Source organism: Monodelphis domestica, chromosome 1 (genome assembly GCF_027887165.1).
Source record: "Monodelphis domestica isolate mMonDom1 chromosome 1, mMonDom1.pri, whole genome shotgun sequence".
In the NCBI taxonomy this organism is placed as follows: domain Eukaryota; kingdom Metazoa; phylum Chordata; class Mammalia; order Didelphimorphia; family Didelphidae; genus Monodelphis; species Monodelphis domestica.
Genome location: NC_077227.1, coordinates 52,804,784 through 52,826,897, shown reverse-complemented (window position 1 = coordinate 52,826,897; position 22,114 = coordinate 52,804,784). Strand labels below are relative to the sequence as shown.

Below are 22,114 nucleotides of genomic sequence, written 5' to 3'. Positions count from 1 at the left end.
GAAGAGACCTTAGAGGCCACCAAGTCCAACTCCACCATTGTACAGATTGAGGAAACTGAGACTCATAGAGGTTAAATAATTTCCCCAAGGTCAAACAGCTACCAAGTATCCGAGGCATGGTTTGAACTCAAGTCTATCCACCATGCCATTTAGCTGTCAAGAGGGCAAATCCCCTGCAAGGAGCATGGAACAAAGTCTTAGGGAACATCTAGAATTCATCTATTTCTCCATCTGCTCCAATCAGGAGAAGGACAGTCTGTTGGGTAGGGGGAAAGAGACTGAAGGAAGGGGAAACTGAAGGAATGCCACTTCCCTTTCTGTCCCTGGGAATTGCATGTGGACAGGATTATGGGTATTGTGAACTGTAAACTTGTGAGGAGCTTTGTTGTGATGCTTCTATCTGTGAGTCTGAATCTAGGTCCTTTGCCTCTCCATACCCAATGGTCTTTATTTACATCAGGCAAGGTGAGGATATCAGCCATGCCTTGTCGATTTTGGAACCCTGCTATTATTGAGGACTTGGGACACCCGGACAGACTTCTCCTGGGAGTTGGAAAGAGGGATCAGAAGGAAAGCCAGACTGGAAATAAGAGGGAACAGAAAGCTGGGCTGGTCACAGAGAGAGGACAGGACAGGCCTTCTCAAGAGACAATATGGTGGCTGGCTTCTTGGTGGGACCAGGCTATGAGGCTCTTTAGCTAGAAGGAAAGAGAGTTTCAGGGGAAGTTGATGACGTATATCTCAGCCCAAGATTCCAGACCTCTTTGATACCTATCCTTAGTGGTTTGTCTTCTATTTTACCTTGAAAGGAGCAAATGTAAATCTGGAAGTGATCTCAGAAGCCAGTTAGTCCAACCCTCTTGTGATAGATTAGGAAACTGAGGCTTAGGAAGGGCAAGTGTTTAACAAAGGTCACATAGCTACTAACAGAGGCATGATTTGAACTTAGATTCTCTGACCCCAGAACCAATCCTCTTTCTATGCTTCACTGCATTTAAGGGAAAAAAGGAGTATCCATGTTTGGGCCAGGACTGGCCTGGTGGCAGAACTGGAAAAACAAGGGATTACTTTTCCTCAGCAACTTTGGGGGATTGCGCAGCAAAAACTGGTTATAGGAGAGAAGGAAAGAGCTGGTCTCCTTCCTGCCAGATTCATTTGTTTACAAGATCTCTAAGGGGACAAGACGCCTGTCCCACTTTCCATTCAGAGATCTCAGTGAACTCCAAATGAATTTCCTTTTTATTAGGAGAGAGTAAGAATATAATTGATTAAAGGCATTTAGGAGCATCTAGAAAGGGAAGCGGCGTTCACAGCGAGCCCATACATAAAGCATCCAGAAAACAGAAGAGGTTGTGGGACTTAGGTTTAGCTCGAATTCTCAAATATCCAAGCTTCAATCTCTATAAAATGGGAGAAGGAATGTTTGAACTCCCTTCTCCCCATAGAGTGACTGGGAAGAAAATGCTTCACAAACCTTATATATATATATATTTTTTTTAAAGCCCTTACCTTCTGTCTTGGAGTCAATACTATGGATTGGTTCCAAGGCAGAAGAGTGGTAAGGGCTAGGCAATGGGGGTCAAGTGACTTGCCCAGGGTCACACAGCTGGGAAGTGTCTGAGGCCAGATTTGAACTTAGGACCTCCCGTCTCTAGGCCTGGCTCTCCATCCACTGAGACACTCAGCTGCCCCCAACCTTAAAATATTTAAAAGTAATGCTGACTCCAAATATAACCATCGTTCTAGTGTGACGTGCTCCAATACAAAAGGGCCATGTTTCTAGGATATTAGATGTAAGGCCTGAAGGGTCTCCATTAGGTGGCTCAGTGGATTGAGAGTCAGGCCTAGAGATGGGGGACTTAAATCTAGTCTCAGAAAATTCCTAGCTGCATGATCCTGGGCAAGTCATTTAACCTCCATTGTCTAGTCCTTATAGCTCTTCTTTTTTTTTTAAACCCTTACCTTCCATCTTGGAATCAATACTATGTATTAGTTTCAAGGCAGAAGAGTGGTAAGGGCTAGGCTTGGAAATGTCTGAGACCAAATTTGAACCCAGGACCTCCCATCTCTGGGTCTGACTCTCAATCTGCTCACTGAGCCACCCAGCTGCCCCTGAGGATCCCATTTATAATCTGTGTAGAAAGCTTAGTGTTGGTTTTGACACATAGTAGAGACTTCGTAAATGCTTGTTCCCTCCCTTTTTTCTTTCTTCCAGAATGGTCAGGAAATGGAGAGCTTGGATGGCCACACTTAAACACGAGATCCATTTAGCCACCCAACTCCTTTAAACAGTAACTTATTTTTATTTCTGATGACTCGAAAGACACAGAAGTTGGACTTGTCTCAGGGTCATTCCTTGCAGAGCAGGCAGAATTTGAACTGCCTGGCTTCCTGGCTTTGAAGCAAATGAGCTTCCTAGATGGATCTTGAAATGAAATAGCCAATACTATCAGGCTGGAGGGCATGAACCAGATTCCTTTGGGGAATACAAAGCTGAATGAAAAGTGCCCTTTTCTTGTGAGTAAATGTGCACAGCCTTCACAATCTACAAGTAGAATCACTTTAAGAGGTCACCCTAAGGCCACCTCTAGAGTCCATGGTCCAGAGTCACGTAATTTAGAAGTCACACTTGGTCTTTCATCATCTTAAACATTTCTAGAATAATAAAATGTCTTCTGCTTATCTCTCTGGTTTACTCTCTAATGGCTTTGTGAAAGAAGACTAATGGTGTTGGAGAAAGAGCATTGACCTTGGAGTCAAGAGGACCTGAGTTCAAATCTTGATTTTGTCAGGACCAAGGACAATGGGGTTCCCCCCTTTTTAGGTCTTTCTTTGTAACCCCAGCACCTGGCACATAGTAAGGACTTAATCATTGCTTGTAGCCTGACTGACTCTGTGAATGGTCAAAGCAGTCTCTGAGCTGCAATTTCCTTATCCGTGAAAGAAGGGGTGGAATTCAATGGATCCTAAGGTCCCTTTTAGCCTTAAATCTATGACGTGAGGGTCCTGTGACTGCAAATCATTTTCTCATGTTGGCTGATAACTGGCTTGGTCATGAACAGATCCTAGTCTGAAATATTGATACTTGTGGTGTCGTGTCAACACGAAAGATGCCTTCCTGTCGATCCACCTTGTAGGATGAATTCAAGTAGGAGGGGGTGGAAAGATCTTGGAGAAAGGGCTTAGATCTTAGCTCAGGCTCTGGGGAGATACCCTGGGATATCCTGTGTAGAAAGTGAGAAGTGCAAGTTACACCACAAGCCTGCTGCCATGTTGGAGTAGAAGTAATTGGGACAACGTCAAGGAGGATGGTCATCTCCTAACTTCCTAGGGTAACTAAGACACTCTTGTCTGCTGGGTAAAAATTAGACCTGCATCTATCTGCTGAAAGAGACTGAATACTGTTGTTCAGTACTGTCTCTTCATGACCCCGTTTGGAGTCTTCTTGGTAAAGACACTGGAGTGCTTTGCCATTTCCTTCAACTCATTTTACAGATGTAGAAACTGAGGTAAATAAAGTCTAGGATCACACAACTAGTAAGTGGCATAACTGGATTTGGACTCAGGAAAATTGTTAGTACTCTCTCCATTTTGGTACCCAGGAGCACAGGCCTGGTCCTCCCACCCTACTCCCCCAGGTTCACTCCTGGCTGGATAAATAAAAAAGTAGAGAACTGCCACAACAAACCATCTGAAGCTACATTTTTTCAAGTAAACATCTGGTACATGCTACTCAGCTCTGAAAGATTCTTGTCAATCTTAATGTTGGAACTGAGGTCTAGATAGCCAGGACAGTTTAGTTTTACTTTCTTCAATGGTCTGGCCAATCAAAAGTTCCAAGAATGCTTAATATATGAAATCTGAAGTTGATCCTCACATTCTCGAGGTCTTCTTGTCTGCTGAAATTAAACTCTGCACAACAACCTTTTAGCTCCTATGAGGGCAAAATCTTGATTAGGGCAGGGACTCTGCCATCTGAAGTAGGATGGTACAATAGGAAGAACTGGGCTCAGTCAGGAAGACTTGGGTTTGAATATCTGTCACTTGAATGGATGTGACTTTGGACAAGACTGTGCCACCTGGTTGCTTCAATGACCGCTATTCCTCTATTCCTTTCCTGTCACCCACAGTATTTGCCATATTAAATATTTATTAATTTTAAAATGTTTAAAAAGTAGGTTCCCAGGGGGCAGCTGGGTAGCTCAGTGGATTGAGAGCCAGGCCTAGAGATGGGAGGTCCTGGGTTCAAATCTGCACTCAGACCTCCCAGCTTTGTGACCCTGGGCAAGTCACTTGACCTCCATTGACTAGCCCTTACTGCTCTTCTGCCTTGGAACTAATACATAGTATTGATTCCAAGATGGAAGGTAAGTGTTTAAAAAATAAATAAATAAAAAGTAGGTTCCCAATCCACATTAAAAAAAATTAAAGGGAAGAAGTTGACCTCTAGCAAAGCTGCTGCTTGCTTACGTAGGATTGCCTTGTTTGTGTGCCTGGCACAGTGGTTGACTTGAATCTTAAGGAAGGCCCTTCCCCACCCTCATTGATGGTCTCCTCTTCTTTCCAAAGCTGGGTGAAAGGAAGAGAAAAAAATCTACATGGCTCTGGGGAAATTAGGTGCAGGAAGAGCCCTTTTTGTTAGCTATTAGATGCAGCGGGAAGAGGGATGGATTAGCAGTAAAGCACCCTGAATTCCAATCCTGCTTCTGTTCAACCTTGGGCAAATCATCACATTTCTCTGGATCTTAATTCCCTCATCTATAAAATGAAGGAATTAGGCAGGATACTCGGTGAGGTCTCTTCGCACTCTAAGTCTATGATCTACATGCCAACAGCTGGCAAACCAACATCTAAACAGAAAGGATGAGAATTCCCTAAGCTCCTGGCTCCCTGGGCTCTCCATCTGAATAAAGATCCACACTGGAAAGCCAGCCAAACAGGGGCCATAAACTTGGTTTGTGGTGGTGCTTTTTCCTTGTCTGTTTGGACAACTCTGTTTCAACATCATCCATTTCTTTTATAATCCCGTAGATTTTATTTGAATCACTTCAAAACACGATTCTGAGGAGGAGTCCACGAGCTTCCCCAGATAACAGCCAGAGGGTCCAGGACCCCGAGAAGGTTAATAATTTCTGGTCTAATGAGAAGGAATATCCTGGACTGAATAACCAGCTGGAGAGTCCAATGACTTCAAAAACAACTTGTGCTCTTTAGGACAACTAGGTGTTCTGTTCCCAGCAGCTTCTCCATATTTATATCTCCTGTGATACAAAATTGTATGCTAAAACACGGTTGAGGTTTTGCAATATTGTTTCAAGCTCTGAGATGAGGCTCCCCGTTCACAAAGGTGAAAGCTGAAATTTAAATCTCATAAAACCTAAACCATTTGTTGTCTTGTGGTTGAAAAAAATTGTAATATTTCCTTACAACCTCATTAGGTTGTCTAGTTACTTTTTCCCTTTTATTTTTATTTCTATATTAAAAAACACAAACCACTCTTACCTTTTATCTTAGAAGCAATACAAGTATCAGTTCCAAGGCAGAAGAGAAGGAGGGGCTAGGCAATTGGGGTTGAGTGACTTGTCCAGGGTCACACAGCTTGGATGTGTCTGAAGTCAGATTTGAATCCAAGTCTTCCCAATTCTAGACTTCCGACCCTCTATCTACTGCACCCTAGTAGGCTTTTATTTTACTTATTTATTTTTAAAACCCTTACCTTTTGTCTTAGAATTAATACTATGTATTGGTTCTAAGGCCGAAGAGTGGTAAGGGCTAGACAAGGGGAGGTAAGTGACTTGCCTAGGGTCACACAGACTACTAGCAGGCTTTTAGAGAATTTTTGTTGATCAGTTGTTTCAGTCATGTCTGAATTTTCACAACCCATTGAGGGTTTTCTTGGCAAAGATACTAGAATGGTTTTCCATTTTCTTCCCTGGCTCATTTTATAGATGAAGGAACCCAAGCAAACAGGTTTAAATGATCACAACTACTAGCAAGTATCTGAGGCTGGATTTGAACTCAATTCTTCCTGGCCCAGTGTTCTTCATTAGCTGCCTTTTTTAGAGAATTAGGGGGACCCAATGCAGGCTTGTTTAGTGGTTAAAGAGCAAGTGTTTGAGTCAGGCAGACCCAAATAAATGGAAGTCTTGTCAATGCCTCTCAGAAACTTTGTGATCTTGGGTAAGTCATTTATCTTCTTAGCGCTCTGCCAATTCCCTATGCTTTTAAATTTTATTGCCAGAGAGAGCATGTTTGCATGTTGGGAACTCCCTCTCTGCACCAATCAAATCATAGGTATGGATACAAAAAATTTATTTATGGGAGAAAGGACTGGAGCAAGCTGCTGCTACTGGAGGGTCTGCTGGGGTGGGGGTGGGGATGAGGATTCCTGAAAGGACACTGGGTGGCATGTAGTTGTGTCATCTGTAAGGTGGGTGCGTCAAGAGAGCCTGAGAGCATCCACTATAGACAGCTCATTGGCGAGGTGCCGGGGACAGCTGAGTCTGGACTAGAGGTAGCTCACTCTATGGTGCTGAAAGGAAGCAGGACGTGTCCTCTCAGTCAACATTCTGTTGCTTCCCTCCCAGGCACTGAATGCCGGGCAGAATCCAACGAGGTCCTGCCAGCATGTGAGCAGCAGACTGGGTCGGTGCCTGCCCTTGCCACACTTCCACCTCCCAGGTGCCCCGGAGCTGCGCTGCCCTTGGATTTGAACACCGGCGTGAGTCGCGCAGTGTGGAGAGGGTAGGAATGTGTGCCTCCGCCCCGACTTGGGCAAACAAGGCGGCCGGCGCTCCTTCTCGCCTCCTGGGGGTGCTGTACCCTCTAACACGCTCCCTCTGGCTGGCCGGCTTGACTTGCTGCCGATCAGTCACTCAGAGAGGTTTCTGTTGGGGCTGCCGTCAGCTAAGTTCTCAGGCTCCCGACACCCCCCAGCCAGGGACGCCCACCTTGACGATGGAGCTGCGTCCAGGGGCTGCCCTCGGACCCTGGGGCCTCCTGCTCCTCGCTCTCTGCCTGGCTTCCTCCAGAGGTAAGCTCCCGAGCTTTCCCTCGTTCCTGGTCACCCTGGGCTCCACTTCGGAGCGCTGCCCGGGAGGAAGAGGGCTGACGGGGGCTCGGTCTCTTTTCTCCCGGAGCCTGAGAAAGGCTGGGGCTGGAGTAGGACTGGGTCAGGACAGGGAGAGCAGCTGTCAAGCTGGGTCTTGCCGGGCAGGAGGGAGGAAACTCTGGATCTGGGCTTTGCGGGTGGAGTTTGGGGTTTGGTTTGGTTTGGGCTGAGCCAAGAAGAAGATGCTGGCTTCTTGCTCTGGCCAGTTTGGGCTGGAAGGGGGCAGGGGGAAGGAGGGGTCTGCTTGCCCCAAGGTCCCTCCATTATTTTGAGGACAGCTAGGCTTGGGGCATCCCTCGGTACACTGGCAGGGCTGTTTGGGTCGTTGGGCTGGTTCTTGGGGTTGCTCTGTCCTGCCGAAGGTGTATTACCCAGGATGCACCCACCCTGAGGATACTGGGGTTGGGGCAAAGCATCTGGCCAGGATGCGATGCTTGCCTCAGCGGAGGGCTGCAGTGCCAGGGGTCTGAGCTGTAGGTGGACATCTGGAGCACAGGGACCAGGGCAGCTTTGCCCCTGCGGTGAGGGAGGCCAGTGACTCACAGTTAGGAGGGGAGGGCAGAGGGACAACACCCCTGGCAAGGGCAGTGACTTCAGTGATCTCCCCAGCCTTCACCAGAAGCAGCACCCTGCCCTCCATCCCTTTCTTAGCCCACCTCTCCCTCCCCACAATTCCAAGCCCTTTCCTGGTGCCCAGGTAGCTGGGGGTCCTGGGAAGGGCGCACCAGGGCAGCTAGTTCCTTTTCATCTCCCCCTTACCTATCACCTCACTTACACCCAGGCCCTCTCCATGGCGAGCTCAGTTAGGTGGGGACCAACCCACCTCAGGAAAAGCATACCAGGCTGCTCCACAATCTTTTGTGGGACAGGAGGGGAGCCTGGACTTGCCAGAAGAGACCTGGCTAAAGATGCCGGATCGTCCAGGAGGAGGGATGGGAGCTGCGGACAGAACATGCTGTCCTGGTTACAAGAGGGCCTCCATCCAGCAAGTCCTCCCTCAGAGGGGCTGGAAGTCACACTGGACGGGTTCAAGGGAGGGAGCCTGCAGGCTCGTAGAGAAAGAATGCTGGAGGCTGGGCAGAAGCCTCTCGGAAGGCGACCTCTTATCTTTGTCCTCAGGAGGTCCAGGCTCTGGGGGCCTCTGATAAGAGGAGCTCTGGCTGGGGAGAGGAGGCAGCAGTGTGAGGGGAAGGCCAGCAAAGGAGAGAGGCTGCACCCCACTGAGCCAGAGCCCAAGGAGGGAGGGAAGGAGAGAGGGAGAGAGGGAGAGAGAGAGGAGAGACTCTGCTCTGAATGACAGCCAATGGCTGGGCTGGGCTGAGGAGCCTTCAGTGAGTGAGCCTCCATACATGAAGGGAGGAAAGGTTTCCAGGGAGTGCTGGAGACTTGGGAGGGAGATTGGGGAGGGGAAAGGGAAGAATGAAAGAGACAGAGACACACACATACAGACACAGAAAGACAGAGAGAGAGAGAGAGAGAGAGAGAGAAAGACAGACAGGCAGACAGGCAGACAGAGATAGAGAGAGATAGAGGCAGAGAAACAGAGACAGAGAGGCAGAGACAGAGAAACAGATAGAGACACACAGAGATAGAGACAGAGAGAAACAGATGGAGACAGAGCCAGAGACAGAGAAACAGAGACAGACAGAAAGAGATAGAGATAGAGAGAGACAGAGACAGAGAGAAACAAATGGAGACAGACAGACAAAGAGAGAGGGAGAAAGAGAGACAGAGAGACAGACAGAGACAGAGAGACAGAGAAACAGAGACAGAGGCAGACAGAGAGAGACAGAGGCAGAGAAACAGAGACAGAGAGAAACAGAGACACACAGAGACAGAGACAGACAGAAAGAGTTAGAGATAGAGAGAAACAGATGGAGACAGACAAAGAGAGAGGGAGAGGGAAAGACAGAGACAGACAGAGAGAGAGCGAGAGCAAGAGAGAGAAAGAGAGAGAGAGAGAAAGAGAGAAAGAGAAAGACAGAGAGAGAGAGAGAGAGAGAGAGAGAGAGAGAGAGAGAGAGAGAGAGAGAGAGAGAGAGAGAGAAAGAGAAAGAGAGAGAGAGAGAGAGAGAGAGAGAGAAACAGGACAAAACTTATACTTGTTGACTTGTTTGGTGCTTTACAATTACAAAAGCACTTCCCCATTCATTATTCATCATTCAACAATCCCATAAGGCAGGCACTGCAAACATCATTATCCCCATTTTTCAGATGAGGAAGCAGAGGCTCATGGAGTTTAAGGGACTTGGCTGAAGATCAGTTAGGAAAAGGAGGAGCTAAGACTAGACCAAGCCAAATTCCTAGGCTGATGCTCTTTCTAAATCATAAAAATGTCACTTTAGGGTTCACAAAGCACTTCACAAATATTATTTCACTTGACACAATAATCCTTGAATTCAACTAGTCTTATCCCCACTTTATAGAGGAGGAAATGGAGGATGGGAGAGTTTTAAACATCTTTCCCTCTATCACATAAATAGTAAATGTCTGAGGCAGGATTTACCTTGGGTCTTCTTGACTCCACAGCCAGTACTCTATCCAGTGTGGCCCCTCATGGTAATCACCATTTTTTCCTATCCCTAAAATGGTGCCATTGGATCCTTCATGATTCCTAATGTTGGTCCAGGCCACCAAACTGGATCACTCTGTCTCTTTGGGGATGCCTTTCCCTCACTCTACAACTTGGGAGACTGAGGCACCAAAGAGCCAAGGAAATGAGCCTGGAGAAGACAAAGAGTTAGGGCTGGGGCAGGAAGCTCCAGTGTGAAGCTTGGTCCCACAGAGTGGGAGGGAGGAAGGTTCCTCATTGGGAGTTTCTGATGGGCTCAGAGTAATGAGGTTATAGTTCCCAGCTGCCCTCTGATGAGGCTAGTTATGGACACAGAGCAATCTGAGCTGTGTGGATGGTCGAGGTTGCAGGGTCCCTCCACTCTCCTCAAATCACAGGCCTCTGAAGTATCTGTAGGACTGTCAAGTGGAAAAGGGACTTGTGGAAGCTGCAGAACCAGAGTAAAGAACAACTTTTTAGCAGCAGCCACTGCCTGCAGGGTGGACTGGGCTGTCTTGCTCCCTTCACTGGAGACTTTCCTCTGGAGGATCAGGGTCATTTTCAGGAAGGGGCTAGATCAGCTTGACATTGAGCTCTGTTCCAATTCTGGGCCCCAATTTGGGGTGGAGGCCCAGAGCCACAGGCTTCTTTGCCATAGCATGGAGGACTGGATTTGGACTCAGAGGACCTGAGTGTGAATCCTACTTTAGCCACTTATCTGTGCAACCTTGGCTAGTGATTTCCTTTCTCTGGGCTCTATTCTCATCCTCTATAAAATAAGGAGGACCGACTGGGTCATATCTAAATTCCTTTCCAACCTGAAAGCCTGTGCACCCAGGATCTATGTAGACGTGGATTACACTTCCAATCCAGTTATGTGTAGGGAGAATTAGTATAATTCTTCACTGACCCAGAGTCTCCTCCCATAGCAGGGCCAACAACTCTATAATTCTCACTCCCTCAGAGACTCCTCCAAGAGATCCAGACTCCACAATATTCAAGAAGTTTATTGTTTCTTATTTTTCTCAGTTTATTATTATTATTATTATTTTAAAACACCTTTCCCTCTTATTTTAGAATTGATACGAGTAATGATTTCAAGGTAGAAGAGTGGTAAGGGCTAGGCAATTGAGGTTAGGTGACTTGTTCAGGGTCACACAGTTAAGACTTATGAGTATTATATTAATCATAATAAGAATTATTATAAGTATTAGAGGCCAGATTTGAACCCAGGTCCCTCCATCTCCAGACCAGCTCTCTGTCCACTGAGTTGCCTCAATGTCCCTGCCAGTCTCTGTTTAAAGAACTCCATTCTGGAGTGACACAAACCTTCCTTTTCTATGAGGTTCTATGGAGATGACTAAGTGCCTGCAGGCTGTCAAAGGAGCTGTAGTTTGAGGGAAGCAGCCATGATCTGAGAGTTGGGAGATTTTGATTCTTTTCCCAGATCTGTCACCAGCTTGCTGTGTGACTTTGGGAAAATAACCAAATTTCTCTCAGTCTCTGTTTTCTCACCTATAAAATGGGAATAATACCCAGGCTGTGTGGAGACTATTAAATGAAGGGAGATATAGGAAAGGCCCCTGAAAAAGAGACAGCACCATGCAGGTATGATGGGTGACCAGTAAGTGCTTTTTCTTAGGTGATGAGTTTGATGGGCATATATGAAGCACCGCCTGTATTCGGGGCAAGGCTGTGAATGCTAAGATAGTAACAAAGACAGTCTCTACCCTCAAGAAGCTCATGTTCCATTGGCACGTAATCCATGAAGCCTGGCACCAACTGCTGTGGGAAGGGGGGAGGCAATTTCTACCAGGTCCCAAGCCTTGAAGGACATCACATCCCCATGGGCATGAGGAACAGCCCAAGGCTGAACCCTGGCAAGGAGGTTCTGGCTGATAGTGCCAAGGGTGGGCACCACGTTGCTCATGAGCTCAAGGAAAAGAGGATGGCAGCCAGTGGCTGGCTTGGGTGCTTGGGTGGACGACGGACTTAGTGAGGTCTGACAGCTGGGCAAGGAACTGCGATTCGTTGGTGGAATCTTTTTCATACTTTGGGATGGCAGATCCAGACTGGGAAGAAGATAACCATGCTATAGGGGAGGGCTGAGGAAGGTATATCAAAGACAACAGATAGAATGATGGACTTGACCTGAGTTCAAATCTTGCCTTAGACACTTACTGTGTGACCTTGGGTAAATAACCTCTTTCAGCCTCAATTTCTCTATCTGTAAAATGGTGATAAAAATAGCACCTCCTTCCCAGAGTGATTGTGATGATCAAATGAGGAAATATTTATAAAGTACTTTGCAAACTTTAAAGTGCCATGTAAATGCCAGCTCAGCTATTATTTACGAGGCTTAAAGCTACTTTCCCAGACCAAGATGGGTGGGCAGAGGATGTTGGTTCAGAGAAATGGAGAACAAAAGGGCCTCTTCTCCATTTTTTGCAGACGTAGCTGAAGCTAGAAGACCAAACCCGGGGAAGGGAAGAACTAGGTTGGCTCATTTGAAGTATCCAATTTTCCCAATGGAAGCTCCATGAGAGCAGAGGCTCTATTTTAGTTTTTTGTCTGAATCCTTGGCACGTGGCACTGGGTCTGGCACGCAGCAGGCACTTCATAATGTTTATTGATGGACTAATCACAGAATCTCAGGGGTAAAGAAAAGAATTCAGAGATGATCTATGCTGGCAGCCCTCTCTAACTCACCTGATAAATGATCCTCTAGTGATTGCTTTTTAATTTTTTTTAACCCTTGCCTTCCATCTTAGAATTGATACTAAATATTGGTTCCAAGACAGAAGAGTGGTAAGGGCTAGGCAATGGGGGTTAAATGACTTGCCCAGGGTCACCTGGCTAGGAAGTATCTGAAGCTGGATTTGAACCCAAGACCTCCCATCTCTAAGTCTGGTGCTCTTTCCCCCTCGTCTTGTCTTTCAAAGGCAAAACCACCCAATATTTCTTGAAAGGCATGATCTAGGGGACCTGTCACCATCTAGGTTTCTTTCCTCCAAAGGTTCTCTCTAGCCTATCAATGTTCTCCCTAAAGATAGAAGCTTGGCCAGAGCAGAGTCTATTGGGAATATCCCCTACCTCCTTCCAGGCTCTAGACTTCTCTTCATGCAGGCTGAGATTGCATTAACTATTTTTGTGGGGAGAAAGGGGAAGCCTTCTGTCTCCCCTCTTCAGCATCTCCAATTGCAAAATGCAGTGATGTAAGGTCCTGATGCAGTCGCGGTTAGGTTGCGTAGGAGGCCAGAATGGACCACAAGGATGAGATGCTAACCCTGTCCCATAGAACAGAGGCTTCTTCTTGGGGGTCACAGTCAGGTGACATTCCTGCCTCCCTTTAATGTATACAAATATATATAACATATATTATCTCATCTACTTTTCACATTAACCCTGGGAGGGGAGGGCTATTATTATCATTCCCATTTTACAGATGAGGATATTGAGGCAGACAGAGTTTTAATGACTTGCCCTGGGTCACAAGGTTAGCAAGTTTCTGAGGTGGGACTTTTTTTTTTAACCCTAACTGTCTCTTAGCATCAATTCTAAGACAAAAGAATGGCAAAGGCTAGGCAGTTGGGATTAAGTGACTTGCCCAGGGTCACACCGCTAGGAAGTGTCTGAGGCCAAGGACCTCTCATTTTTAAGTCTGGCTCTTAAACTACAGAGCTCCCTAGCTTCCCCTCACACCTTCAAATTTAACAACAGAGGCAGTTTGCAGTATAGCAGAGGTTCAAATCCAGCCTTCGATATTTCCTAGCTGTGTGATCTTGGACAAGTCACTTCATCTGTTTGCTTCAATTTCCTCAACTATAAAATAAGGATAATAATAGCACCTACCTTTCAAGAGGGTTAACGGATAATATTTGTCAAAAAAGGTGTATTGGGGGCAGCTAGGTAGCACAGTAGATAGAACTCTAGGCATGGAGTTGGGAGGACCTAGGTTCAAATCTGGCCTCAGATTCCTGGTTGTGTGACCCTGGATAAGTCACTTAATCCCAATTGTTTATCTCTTGCTGTTCTTCTGTCTTAGAATTGATACTAAGACTAAAGGTTCAGTTATTTTCAGAAAGAGCTTAGCACAATGCCCGGCATGTAGTAGGCACCCAACAGAACAATAAATCAAATACCAATTGGTAGCATTTGCTGATTTCCGAGGCACAAATATTCCCCTAAACATTTAACAACTGACTCTCACACACCCTTATCTGTAGCTTAGACATCAGCAAATGTACACATATGGAGGCATCTACTCTGAAGACTTTTACTGGAAGGGATGCCTCATCAAGAACATGAGGCCACTGCCATAGGCTTCTTGCTGTTAGCATAATCACAGAATTGGATGGTTCAAAAAGACCTTGAGGTGGGGGCACATAGGTGGCTCAATGGATAGAGCAACAGGCCTGGAGATTGGAGGTCCTGGGTTCAAATCTGACCTTGGACACTTCTTAGCTGTGTAACTATGGGTAAGTCACGTAACCCCCACTGCCTAGCCCTTCTGGCTCTTCTGCCTTGGAACTGATCAGTTCTAAGACAGAAGGTTGAAAAGGGTTCAAAAAACAAAACCAAACCAAACATCAAAAAAACTTGGGGCCACCTTGTCTAGCCTGTCCCATACCTGATAAAGAATCACCATGGCAACATACAAGGCAAGAAGCCACCCAGTCTTTGTCTATCTTTCTCTAGAGAAGGGGAATCCACCGCCGTGTTCTGAGTCAGCTGTTTCTACTTTCAGATTATTAAAAAGACCCAAACAACTCTTATCTTCTGCCTTAGAATCGATTCTGCGTATCTGTTCCAAGGCAGAAGAGTGGTAAGGGTTGGCAATGGGGGTTAAATGACTTGTTCAGGGTCACACAGTCCAGATTGAAAGCCAGGACGGCCTATCTCTATCCATTGAGCCACCTCACTGCTCCCAATCCCAGTTCTTCTTATGATATTCTGCCCCACTTTTGTATTCATCCTCTTTTATCCGCCCTCCTTTCCCTCTCCCTTTATGAATTTGAATTTTCTGAGTTGGATCTTCTCTGCCAGGAAAGAATGAAGAGGAAAGTCCCTTCCACACCAGTGCCCTAGTCTGGAGGAACAGGGGATGGTGCTGCAAAGTCTTGTATTCGGGTTTCAGCATTGTCATCGTAGCTTACGTTTATCCCCACTCCAATGCCTCATGATGGTGCTGGGGTGCTCCTCTGCCTTGGGGTTCCACCAGCAACTAGAAAGACTTTGAGCCAGTCAGTGACACTCAATAAGCTCTCACCACATATCAGCTATGTGCCAGATCCTGTGCTAAGTTGTGGGGAGACAAAGAAAGATTTTAAAGGTCCAAGTAAGCACCAAGTAATGAGTGTTTATCAGTCTTCTATTGTTTGTGGATGATCAGCACCATGTTGGCCACAGAGTGTTGAGAGTTTAGGGCTTGTAGGTTCTCCAAGACTGTGATGGTGGGGCTTGATCTGGGCTGCTGGGTGGCAGAGCCCACTCTGATGAAATCCTGGCTCCTTGAGGTATTGGGGTTTATAGGCAAGTACTGATGGGTAGTTGTGAAGACCTTTGCATATGCCATCTCATTGGGTTCTCCCAACAACCCTTTGGGATGGCTAGGGATGATGGGATTATCCCTGTTTTACTGACAGGGAAACTGGGGTGGGGGGTGGTCAGAGAGCTAGAAATCTATTCATACAGCTAGAACGCATGCCTTCTGAATCTGAGAGCATTCCATGTCCCCACAGGTGAGTTGAGTCGTAGAGCTGATGTTGGGATCCACTTCTTGGAGGACCGGCCCCTTTGGGCCCAGTTGGTGCAGGACACTCTAGGCTTTTAGGTAGACAAGATATTTATTGGTCTAGCCTGGAAAGAAAGAAGTCCAGGAGGAGGGCTATAGGTTAGTAAAGAGATCCTTGCTGCCATCACTATGAATATCACCACCAGAACCATCAATGCCTCTCCCAACCAACTCATCAAAATGGATTTTTGAAGTGTTGACTTTGGGCCAGGCTCTGAGCCATCAATATCACCATCACGGCTGTCACTATCAATGATCACCACTCACATTGGGACCATGTCTACCATCGCCCCCATCCTCAGGCATTATTAAGCTCCTGCTTGGCTCAAGGTTTTGGGTAAAGCGAGGCAAGTAGAGTTACTCTCCTCCCTGTTGATGCTTCCAATCTAAGAACCTTTCTCAGCAACGTGGGGCACAAGCCATTGGCTTCCTTTCTATCTGCCTCCATCCAGCATCTCTGCTGACCTCTTCCAACTCCCAGAGTTCTGAGGGTATCTGGCGGCAAGGATGGGAATACTCTTCCTAGGACCACATATACGCTGCCTCTTAGAGCTCGAAGAACTGGAAGACATCTTAAGCAGCTGACTGTGCAAGTGAGAACAGAAGGCTTCTCTGGCCTCCTCGGTCACCCCAGTTCAGGGGGTGGGGGACGACCCTTTGGGTCTTGCTATAACTTGTCTTACTTTAAGCTTCCTCTTGTTCTCCATCCTCACCATCACGTATCAAAATTGATTAGCATTTTGCCCATAAAAGCCCTTCATGCTGTTGAAGACAGAAATGAAGTCATCCCCTCATTTTCTTTTCTCTGGGGGAAATGACACAAGTCCAATTCCTTTAGTGATTGTCATAAGAATTTACTTCTCATTAGGGCTGAAGGTTAGGAGGCTGGGATTAGAGTTTTGCAATGAACGTGCTGCTTGATTTTGGATGAATTACTGTTCCTGTTAAAGTCTCCTCCTTCAAATGGAGCTTAGAGAGATGATCTCAGTCATTCGTGATTGGGCTTCTCCTTTTAGGGATGGGGGATGCTCTCATGTAAGATGGGTACGGACCGGTGCCCGGAGGGAAGACCCGCCAGAAGAAACGAGTGCAAAATGTTCAGTAAGAGAAAGAAGGATTAATAGAAGAAGAGGGGACTGCAGAAGAGGGGTTGGGCAGCTACCCAGACCCATGGTGGGGCCTGGCGAAGATGACCTCCCAAGGGTCCTTCCAGCTTTAGGATACTTGGGCCCTGATGCCTTCAGGGCTGGCAAGGGTACCCTCTAACGTCCACCTCAGCCGGTTCCCTTCTGAGCAGGCCAATGAGTGTTTTTCTGAGCTGTGCCCAGCCTGGGCTTTTCCAGTCACTAGAGATCCCATCCAAAGCAAAGAACATGAATAAACAATCGCTGAGCTAGGCTGCAGGATCCTCCCTGCTGCCTGGGCCAGCTAGTCAACCAGGGGTCAGCCAGGCCAGAGCTGGGGATGAGGGAGGAACAGAAGAAAAAGGGAACTGAGCTCTTCCTCAGGGCCCACGTTCTCCCTGGTCTGGGCTAGTGTCCATCTATCTGCTTTTCCGAGACTGCGTTATTGGGGCTTGATGCACTGGGGTGGGGACCCTGGGCTGCGTAAAAGGAGGGTGGGCTGGGCTGGGCTTCAGGGAGACTATCTGAGGGCAGGGCCTGGCACCTGAAGAGCCACCTGGGGTCTTGGGGGGACAGGCCCCCACAGCCTTCTCCAGGGAGATCCTCCGAGAGAGGCGCTGCAGTCCAGAATCCCACGGACTCTTTTCCAAGGTGCTGGAAGTGCTGCTTCCTTCAATAGAGTTCAGGCTTCCCTTTCCCTGTCTCCCTCCGGGCCCCCGATGTGAATGGGGCCCTTCCTGTTGGAGCAGGTATCAATAAACACATCTGAGATTCCCTTTGTCCTTGGCCCTCTCAGAGCTCCTGCTGCTGGGCCCCAGGAGGCCACCGTCCAGAAACCTGCTGGGTTTCAGGGCTTGGACCCTGGGTAGAAACCGCCACCAGTGATCTGGGATGAATTCGGCTTATCAGTGGTGTGGATTCAAGAGGGGGAGTCAGGAATGTTCTGACAGGGAACCCGGGGCTTGGATCTAGTCCCTGCTCTTACCAGAAACACTCAGCGACAGCAGCCTCTCTCTCAGCTGTTCTAAGCTCCCCACCACCCCTGCCAAAGGACTTGTTCTGGGTCCCACAGCTGGTAAATGGCAAATTTCCAATGGTAAGGATTCAGACTTCTCGAACTCTAGACCGTGCTCTCCCACCCCACATGCCCTGTCACTTCCACAGATGAGAAAACTGAGGGTCCCAGGCAGAGAAAGCTAGGTCTGCCCCTGTCTCCACAGCAGGAGGATGTATTGAGAACGTGGGGATGAGGGGTTTAGGTCAGATTTTAGGAAGAACTTCCCAAAAGAGAGGGGAGAGATTTTCCCTCTCTCCAATGGAAAATGGGCTTTGGGGAATCGCTTAGCGTTGGCTAGGGGTCCTTCCAGGAGCTCTCCAGTCTTAGTCCCCATCTGGAAAGTACGGGGGGCATTTTAGACGATACAATCTTAACCTCTTCCACTGCAAAAAGAGGTGGCCGGACTCTGGCCTCTCAGGCCCCTTTCAGCTAACCTTCTGTGAGCCTAAAACATCACGGAGATGTAATCTTGTCTCACAGGAGATGAGATGGGGGAGGAGATGTGAGGGATGGCGGAAAAATATCATTAAAATATTTTACTAGACATGATTTCATCAGAAGAGGGAACTCCCAAAGAGGCAGTTTCTTTGCCAGGACAGACTGTCATTTGCTCAGCAAACTCATCACTTTACAGAAAGCTCCACCAGTGAGGGGTTAAATGACTTGTCCAAGGACACACAGCCAGTGTGTGTCAGAGGTGAGACTCTACATCTTTACTGACTGGGGTCCAAGGTCTGATTTGTAGTCCCATTTCCACCCTGCTTCTCAGCAGCCATAATGTATTTGTGTAGTGTATAACAGGTTACAACTTTGTTTTTATTTTCTTCAGAAGAATCTGGGGACTGAGAGAGGGGCTACCTGGGGCTACAGGCCACGGAGTCCTTCCCTTCCTCCTCTTCTTTGCCAGCCTTTTTCTGGAACACACACACACACACACACACACACACACACACACTCACTCACTCCTCTCGCTCCCAATAGCAATAGCATAAAGTAGCTAATAAGAGTACTTGGAGATCCCAAGAAGGGAGTCGTAGTCCATCTGCAATGCCCCTATTAGAGGGAGGTGCTCTTGGCCGCCATCTTCCCTTAGGAGCCTTGGAGGGACATGGCAAAGCTGGAGGGCACTCTTTACCCTATCTCCGCCCATTCCATGGGGAGATGCTCAGCAGAGCTCGAGGTCCCTGGACTGGGCAGGCATGGGGTACTGGTGCTCTATGGACCAGAGGGAGCTTCTCCGGGGTGGCCATGACAGTCCCAAGCCCTTGGACCAATGGAAGGGAGTCGCCTCTGCCTGCTGTGGCTGTCAGTGCAGAGCCAGTTTATTTCACAGGGAGAAGGGAGCTAGACCCCTCAAGCTCCCCTTTACCTCACACTGCCTCCCGGAGCCGTTATAAGGTCCTTTCTCTGGAAGGTGGAAAGCTTGGGAACCAAAGCCCAACTCATCTTTTGGGTATGAGATGAGCAGGCTGGGAGGCCTGGGGAAGGCAGTCCCCCTGGAGAGCTAGGGACCAAGTGCAGGGCCAGTGGAAGGTCACTCTGTCCAGCAGGCTCTGCTTTGGGGGAGGTCGGGGAAGCAGAGGAGGGAGGAGGAGGGAGGCAACAACTTCCTATGGATTCCATTCTGCTTTCCTTTCCCAGAGGGAGGGAGGAATGGGGCTACCTTCTCATTCTGGGGGATGCACATTATACTCACAGGCCAACGGGCTGCCTCCTGAGGACGGCTGACACACTGACCTGGTTGGCTTTGGGCCTGGGCATCTGTGGACTCATTGACCCTTTTAACCCAATGCATTCTCATAAAACTCTGGAGCCCAAGTTCCTCTTTCCCTTCCCCCTCGCCCGGGACCCATAACAATGTCCCAGGTGCACAGGGAACGATCTGGCCTGTCTTAAAAGCCTGCTGCTACCAACAATAGAAAAACACATCCTCAGACTAGCTAATGGTACTTCCAGCAACACTATATATATATAGAAATGCACAGATGTGCACATATACATATATTTATAGACATAGAGATGTCTCCATGTAGGAGTAGAGTTAGAAGGGGGTTTAGAGACCATCTAACCCAACTCCCCCATCTTTACAGATGAGAAAACTCAATTTCAGAGGGGTTAAGTGACTTGCCCAGGGTCACACAGCTAGGAAGTGTCTGAGACTAGATTTGAATCTAGGCTCTTGCCAGGTCTGGCTCTTTAATCCAGTGAGGCACCTAGCTGCCCCCTTTTCAGTTCTAGTATTCTATACTTCTTAGATTCTTCCAGTAGAAGGAAACTCCTTGAGGGCAGGAGCTATTTTGTACCCAGCCTGCCTTTAATTTTTGATTGAACTGAATAGTATTTTTGGATGTACTATCTAAGAGCATGTCTTTAGGCTGGTGTGCTGGGCTACCTGCATTTTCCCTTTTCTTCTGAAATTTTTTTTGAAAAATTTTCCCTTTTGAAATCCTGGAAAAGAACAGCCTACTCCATGTCCTTGGACCCACACTTGAAAGTATCATGCATTGAAACAGAGAAACCCAAGGGGCATTTTCTGCCAGTCCAGAGCCAAACCCTGAAGTCTAGCAGCTTTCTTGGTAGTGGCTCAGGGTGGGAGCCTCACCCTGAAGAGGAGAGAATGCTAGGAATGCCCCATCTCCCTCCTCTCTAGCTTGTTTCTCTGTAAGCCTCAACCTCCAATTATTCTACTCCTTCCCTCTTTTCCTTTATGCCCCTCCATCCCCAAAACTCTTCTGCTGGCTCCTTTTACTCTGACCCCTCAGCTGCACAAACCTGAATTCCTGAGTTTTCTTCTCCTTTCTCTAAAAAGGGAAGAAGTCCTCTGGGGGATTGGGGGTGGAGAGATTGCGTTGAGTTGAATGTTGTGCAAACTCCTTCCTTCTCCAGTCCTGGGCTCTGGGGCCTCATTGCTCCCTTCTGAATCTGACAAATTCCTACCCAGCAGGGGATCGTGGTTCCCAGGAAGGAGCCCCTCTGGCTTGGTTGGCTCCTCTAGCCACATCCTGTGGGCTAATTCTTTCTACAGTTTTCCTAGTTTCTATTGGCATCAACTCTTGAGTCCCCAGATTTGAGCATCATTCCTGATGACCCCTCACTATTTGCTTGGTTAACTGTGGGTGAAGGAGTTCTGTGGGATGCCGCCATGTTGGCAGGTATGGCCTCAGGATGCCACCTGGGAGACGAGGCGAAAGGATGGAAAGATAATGACGAGAATATACGTCTGTGTTAATGGTGGTCTATCTGATTACATTCGAAAGGCTTTAGGCTTCTCCTCTTCTTCCTTCTTCTTCACTTTCTTTAAACTCTTATTTTCCATCTCAGAATTGAGACCAAGTATTGGTTCCAAGGCAGAAGAATGGTAAAAGCTAGGCAATTGGGGTTAAGTGACTTGCTTAGGGTCCCACAGCTAGGAAATATCTGAGGCCAGATTGGAACCCAGGACCTCCTGACTCTAGACCTGGCTCTCTATCTTCTGTGCCACCAAGCTGCTCCTCTGGTCCCTAACTTCTTTCTGAACTCCCTGTGGCTCTGTTTCGGTAGGTTTGGTTCTCTTGATCTCAGATGGTCAGTCAATAATGATTTATTAAGTAATCATTATGTGCCAGGCATTGTGATACGTGCTCAGGATACAAAGATGTGGGGAAAAATATGGCTCCTGCCTTCAAGGAGCTTATAGTCTAGTGGGAGAAGGCAGCACTGGTGAGAAATACTGCCAGGGCTGAATTCTTCTCTAGAACTTTGGGGGAGGAGAAAGATGAAGAAAGGGGAAAACACAGACCCAAGTCCAGAAGGTGGGTGGGCTGGGAAACTGAACAGTTTCCTTTTGCCTTAGCCTCAGGGTCTAAAGCTGGAAGAGATGCTGCTGGAAAGAGATACCTCTGGAATTCATCCTTCTCATCAGGCTTTTATTTCTTAAGGATCTGGGCCCTTTCCTTGTTCTTCCTACTCCTTCCATTCCCCAACACACTCAGCCCAAATTCCTGTCCTATGAGCTTCCCTGCTTCCCTTCCACCATCTTCACACTTCTCCAGGCCCCTTGAGCACAGAGCTCTGACTGATATCTGGAGTTCTGTGCTGTTCCACTGACCACAAGAGCATCCATGAAACACACTGGGGCTCAGGGAGGGTCTATGGCAAGCCTGGAGGATGTGGAGGCAGGATGTTCCCCTTACAGTGTTGCGGTTGGGTTCTGGATGGAGGGATAAGAGCTGATGCTGCTTGGGCCTTCATAGAGGCCCCTTCATCCCTCCCTCCCTCCCTCCCTCCCTCCCTCTATCTATCTATCTATCTATCTATCTATCTATCTATCTATCTATCTATCTATCTATCTATCTATCTATCTTTTCTCCTTCCTTCCTTCCTCTGTTCCTTCCTTCCTCCCTTCCTCCCTTCCTTCCTTCCTTCCTTCCTTCCTTCCTTCCTTCCTTCCTTCCTTCCTTCCTTCCTTCCTTCCTTCCTTCCTTCCTTCCTTCCTTCC

The 22,114-nt window shown here is 47.6% G+C and overlaps 2 protein-coding genes across 3 annotated transcripts in view; one reads left to right on the top strand and one right to left on the bottom strand.

Annotated features, from left to right (window-relative positions):
* Positions 1 to 22,114, bottom strand: part of CDH23 (cadherin related 23) — a 655,553-nt gene that overhangs the window by 52,676 nt on the left and 580,763 nt on the right. The window lies entirely within an intron of this gene.
* VSIR (V-set immunoregulatory receptor) overlaps positions 6,511 to 22,114 on the top strand; it is a 39,251-nt gene continuing 23,647 nt past the window's right edge. Inside the window, exon 1 of the mRNA XM_007505632.3 lies at positions 6,511 to 7,033. Within this exon, the coding sequence (XP_007505694.2) occupies positions 6,751 to 7,033 (283 nt within the window). The 5' untranslated portion in view covers positions 6,511 to 6,750. The remainder of the gene's footprint in view (positions 7,034 to 22,114) is intronic.